Raw genomic sequence first — 6000 nt, forward strand, 5'->3', positions numbered from 1 at the left:
CCTGTTTTCAAAATATTGATGATGATCCTTATAAAATGATTTCTTTGTTTCTTTTTTGTGTGTTTCTTATGGATTCAGGTTTCCCTGGGACTTCTGCATGCCCACGCGACACATATCCTGTGGCCTCCAGAGCGCTGGCAGAAATTGGAATCGGTTCTTCCTCCAGAGCGCTTACCAGTTCAGAGTGCAGAGGACTGACTGCCTGCATCGTCCTGAGCTGCTGGCACTGGGAGGCCGAATACAGGAAGGGGGTGGAGAAGCGGAGCCCCCAGGAGAGAAAAGCTTCCAACAATATCTGTGCAAGCAGCATTTATAACCCATTAAGATGATCTGTATTATTAAAGAAAGAGTTTTTAAATATTAAACATTATTAAATGGCATCTCATTTTGTGTTAAATTTTAATACCGTATTGTTTAATGCTGAAAAGAATATGTAGACCTTTGGGAATATGAAAATATTTCACCCATGTATCTTAAAGAAGGTAAACTTGAGATTATTCATTATACATATTCTATTGATAGTTGGGTTTTGATTTTGGTACTTGCTGCTGAAATAATTTGAAAATTAATATTCAATGAAAATAATTTGTCATTTACTATTAAGATAGAACATGAAGAAACACATATTATGCATATAATGATAGGAATTAACTTGTAATTGACAGTATCTACAGCGCAGTGACTATCAGTTAGGAAGGACAGTAAACTGATGTTAAAATAAAACAGGGATTTGTTCAGGTTCTGTTTGGGTGTTCAATCATCATTTAACCCTTTCATCCATTAATGAGGAATATGTTATCCCACCTGTAAGTAAGCAATGAAAATAATGAAGGACCAGTTCTATCCATACTTCCATACAATCAAACCTTTTTCATTGGCCCTTTTAAATTCAAAAGTTCTGAGTGATCTCATGCCTGTTGACAATGATGAGTTAACCCATTTATCAGCATTCAGTCACTATTTGGTAAAAAGTTCTGAGTGAAATGGTAAAAAATCACTCCAGATCAACCAAGTTTGATTTTTCCCTTTTTGATTTTTTCAGTATTTATAATACTGAAATCACCAATTGCAAAGGTGAATAATAGTTGAATAATAGATTCTGTAATTGGCATGGATAAGGAGATAAATTCCCTGCTTGCAAGTTGTGTTAGTCCATTTCTGTTGCTTATAACAAAATACACACGGAACTGGGCATTTTATAAGAAAATGAAATTTATTGCTTACAGTTTTGGAGTCCAGGATGTCCAAAGTCCAAGGAACACATCTGGTGGTGACGACAGTGACCCAGCGGTCTCACATTGCAAGATGGTGGAAGCAGAGAGAGCAGAGAGAGAGAGAGACAGTTCCTCATTCATTCTCCTTTTAAGGCCCTCAGAACCATGCCCCTGACCACCATTTTTAATCCATTCACTATGGCTCTTCAAGGCTCCACCTTTCAATTACCATAATAGGATTTCCCACCCTCTTAACAGTCACAGTGAGGGCTAAGTTTCTAATACATAAAAGTTGGGGGACACAATTCAAGCTTCAGGGAGTTTTGTTGGGACATAAGTCAATCCACTACACAAGTCTATATTTATAAAGCCTTTCTTCCTTTTTTTCCTCCTGTTGGTTAGAGGTTTACACTGAAACAAACTCTCTGGATCAATTCCCTCTATTCACCTGGCCTCTTTTTCTCTCATTGGCAGACAGATCACAAATAATGACCAGCCATCTTGCAAATGTGGATGCTAACTCATCATTAGCTGGCAGGAACAGAAAGAGCAATAGCAAAAACATACGCATATTAGGAGCATATGTTCCTAATTATCATTTATTAGCATCATGATAGCTCATTCAACAAATATCAGTGAGCACTTATGTGCTGAGGTTAGTCAGAATCATTGTTTTTAAAAGCGGATCTGCTTAAAATCTTTAGATGGATCTTCATCGCCCTACTCAATTCTCCAATTCCATTTCCTCTCTTCACCAACTTGCACTTCATATTCTGGCCTTTAACTGAAGTTTATCAAATACTAACCAATATTTGAAGGCTTGTAATTTTCTTTCCTCTTGGCAAAGTGTATCCCTTGGGATTCTATGTAAAATATTTGGTGCATAAGGGTATTGACCCTTTAGTTGCTGGAACACAGGAAGGTCTGAGGTTCATGGAAGAGGGGATTGGGAAGTACTGAAGGAAGGTAGGAACAAATAGAGAGGTGCTGGGAGCAGCTGCTATTTACCACTGGTATGGAAGAATTCAGTATTTTAGCAGTTTAGCAAACTGACTGTCAGCCTTGCTAACTTGTTGACCACCTGTGCCTTTCTTACTCAAACTATTAATTCAAGGTTGTAAATCTTTGGAAAGGAAGTAAATACTCTTTCTATTCAATTTTGCATTCTCTAGCCATCTACTGCATCACCAGCCGACTTAACACCTAATGCTTTCAACAGTTCTGCTCAAGAATTACTTCCTTGGAAATGCAACTCCAGGTAGAGTTAATCACTGTGCTACTTGGTATATATACATATACATTACTGGGTGCATCATTCTGTATATTAAGGATTCATGTATATATTATCTCTCCTACTAGATTGAGAACTAGTCTAGTCTAGGGCAGGGATTTTCCTGCTCAATTTGGTAATATGATTGAACATAATTGACAATAAAATTCTTTGTTAAGGACTGGAAAATCAAGATAAGTAAAAGAAGTGTTTTCACAGTCTACTGGTGGTGGATGGGAGGAACTAATAAAGAGGCAAACAGTTACCATACAATTTAGCAGTAGGTACAGAGCATGGAATAGGTGCTATGTATGGGAGCAGGAAGGGCTGTGAATCTGGTTCTGCCTGGGGAAATGGGGTGCGGGGGGGCAACTTTCACAGGAAAAGTTACTTTGAGCTGAGTCTTTCAGGATGAACAGTTCCCCAACTGTGAATTATAAACTTAATCTATATAAAATTATTTCAGTTACTTAAATTGTTTTCACTCTAATGTTACTGCCAGCTAACTGTTTGTAGTATGTATATATTATGTTTATACATTTAATTCATAGAATGTAAAATAGTGATTGTACCTCAGGAGGATAGAGATCTGCAGGGTTTTTTCATTGTTTTTTTTTTTCCACTTCTTGCAAAAGTCATATCAAAGAATTTTACCAAATATTCCATAAAAATATCTTATATATGGAAGAACTTTTAAACTTAAATGAATGTTAAATTAGCATGCTCACTTTTGTCTTGCACATACAATTTCTGAATTCATATGGCCAGAAAAAAGATTTAAAGAAAATATTTAAATTATCTGTACTACACATATAGAACTTCACTGGCTTATTTTTTAGGGAAAGTGGAGACTGGCCTTAGAAAATGAAACTTGGAAAATATTTCAATTAATTAAATTACACTGTTTAGTCCAAAAACTTTAAATTATATAATCTGCTACAGTCAAAAATAGAAATTTTTAAAAAACATTCACCTCCAAAAATATTAGTTCAAAACATAAAAATATTTACATTTTTCTCTCTCCCTTCCTAGTCCACACTCATCTGTATACATGTGATTTCCTCCTCAATTTCATCCAGGTCTCAAAACCGCTTCCTTATGGGGCTTCTGTGGTCATCCTATCTAAAGCAGTCACCGCTCTTTGTCACTTTCTCTCCCCCTGTGCTGCTTCATCCCCTTGATAGCACTCTCACTTTATCATAGTACATTATTTGTTTATTCTGTGCCACCCAGAATGTAAAATGTATATACTTGTGTTGTACATTTTACAACTGTATTCCAGTGTCTGTAACAGTGTCTGACATGTCATCAACAAGGTCACTCTCAGATTATGTTCTCTCTTTTTCTTCTATTGTATTTCTATTCTGTTTACTTTATTCTTTGAACTTTTCTCATTCTTCTTATTTTATGGTTTCCATTTCCTTCTTCCATGTCTATAATCTTTTAAATTTTTTTTGTTTCTTTGTTTTATAATTTTTTCTGAATTCTAGACATGTTTCTCAACTTTATTTTTATCACGATTTAGTTTTCTGTAATAGGAATTTGCATTTTACTATTTTCAATATTAATTTTTGTCAGGCCTTAAAAACTAACGCCACCTTAAGTGACATTACAAGCGGCGCCATTATGGGCCCACAAGGGCGTATTAATGTGGCAGTCTAAGATGGCGCCAGGAGGAAGCAGGGTGGGGGTGTCTGCAGGAACCTTGCTTAGCCCTTATTGGCCAAATACGCGCTTCCGCGCTCGCTGGTGAACACTGCGTGGTTGCAATAGCTAGGCATTGAGACAGGATGTATGCTCTCAGTAACCTTTAAGCTGATTGGAGGATGTTAAAACCTCCCCTCCCTATCTGCCTTTAAAAGCAAGTGCTTGTGTGGTAATAAACGGAACTGCTCGACAGAACCCCCGCCATGTCTGAGTGTCCTTTAACTGGGCTGTTTTTGGGGGGCCGGCGGTGTGCTCACCTCTCTTCACAGCTCTCTTCCCCCATCTCCTTCCAAAGGGGACAGGAGGGAAAGAGTAATCTGGGCCATTTGCTCGCCCACCAAAAGGAACGAGGCTAGGGCTGTTGCAGTCGGCGGGCCGCAGACCCGACAAATTTTATTTGTTTTCTTGAAAATTTCATTTACTCATATTGTTTTTATCTTGCCTTTTCTTACATGTAGATGTAACATACTATTTTAGCACACTGCAGAGAGAAAATAAGTAGTAACCTTACTTAATAGAAATAATTTCTTTCCTGTTCTTATGACATGATTTTTAAAAAATATATGTTACATGAAATTTTCCAGTGTCTTATATTGTCTTTTTCTTTATCATCACTTAACTTTGCTGATCTGTCTGTGTTGTTCAGAAGTCAGGAGGCTCTGGTAATACAGTCCTACCCATTATGGAGCTGGGGACTTCCAATCTGAAAGGGTAGCTTTTTAACTCTAGTTGCCATAACTCAAGTGCTGGTGGATATTCTTCCCTGAATCTGGAATCAAAGCATGGGCCAACTATGTGTGCAGGGTTTATATCTCATCTCTCCAAAACAACTTCACTTAGGACCAGAGCAGGTTGCTCCTAAAAATATAGTGTATCTTGAAAGTTTTTAATGGTTTTATTTTTACTTTTAATAAACAATGGACCAATATTACAGACCGGTCAGGGAAAAAAAATAATGATCCAAAATTATTAATGTGTCCTAAGATTCGTACAAACTCCCACCAACCAAAAATTATGTATACATATATATACACAAACACACATATATGTATATGTATATGTATATATACTTACACATTATATATCACATCTAACTAAGAAGGCAAAAATAAAGATAAAGCATACTATATATGAAATACATTATATCTACAATTGTTACATATTTACAAGATTCCATTGAACATTAAGCTATGTAGAAAATCCTAATTTTAATCAAAATAGAATTCTTTATTTTCTAACCATAATTTAATAAAATCATATATTCTGTCTTAGTCCATTTAGGCTGCTATAACAAAATACCTTAGACTGAGTAGCTTATAAATGAGAGAAATGTATTTCTCACAGTACTGGAAGTTCGTAAGTCCAAGATCAAGGCTCCAAGAGATTCGCTTTCTGGTGAGAGCCCTCTTTTGTCATAGAGAGACATTGCACTCTAACCTCACATGCTGAAAGGGGCAAACAAGCTCACTTGGGCCTCTGAATAGAGCACTGATCCCACTCGTGATCAAATCACCTCCCAAAGGCCCCACTTCCTAATATTACCATCTTGGAAGCAGTATTTCAACATATGAATTTGGGGATAGGGTGGGGGTAAACATTCAAACCATAGCATTTTCTAATATAGATAATTCTAGGACCCCAAATCACTTTAAGTCCATTTAATAACCACTGCCTTTTGTGCCATCTTTGTCATTTAAAAAAATTTTTACATATATTTTAAACCTCACAGTAAATTATTGTTTTATACAGTCAATAGTTAAAACATTTACTCATATATTCACTATTCATTTTTTCTTGCATTTCTGTGCC

At 36.4% G+C, this 6000-nt stretch overlaps 1 protein-coding gene across 7 annotated transcripts in view; it reads left to right on the forward strand.

The window, feature by feature from the left end:
* The window catches only part of IMMP2L (inner mitochondrial membrane peptidase subunit 2), an 896337-nt gene extending 895405 nt beyond the window's left edge, over positions 1–932 (forward strand). For all 7 annotated transcript variants that reach the window (XM_063100446.1, XM_063100444.1, XM_063100443.1 and 4 more), the window contains one exon: positions 79–932. In XM_063100446.1, coding sequence (XP_062956516.1) covers positions 79–198 — 120 coding nt within the window. In that variant the 3' untranslated portion in view covers positions 199–932. The remainder of the gene's footprint in view (positions 1–78) is intronic.
* Positions 933–6000: the final 5068 nt, after the last annotated feature.

Source organism: Cynocephalus volans, chromosome 6 (genome assembly GCF_027409185.1).
Source record: "Cynocephalus volans isolate mCynVol1 chromosome 6, mCynVol1.pri, whole genome shotgun sequence".
NCBI classification, from domain to species: Eukaryota; Metazoa; Chordata; class Mammalia; order Dermoptera; family Cynocephalidae; genus Cynocephalus; species Cynocephalus volans.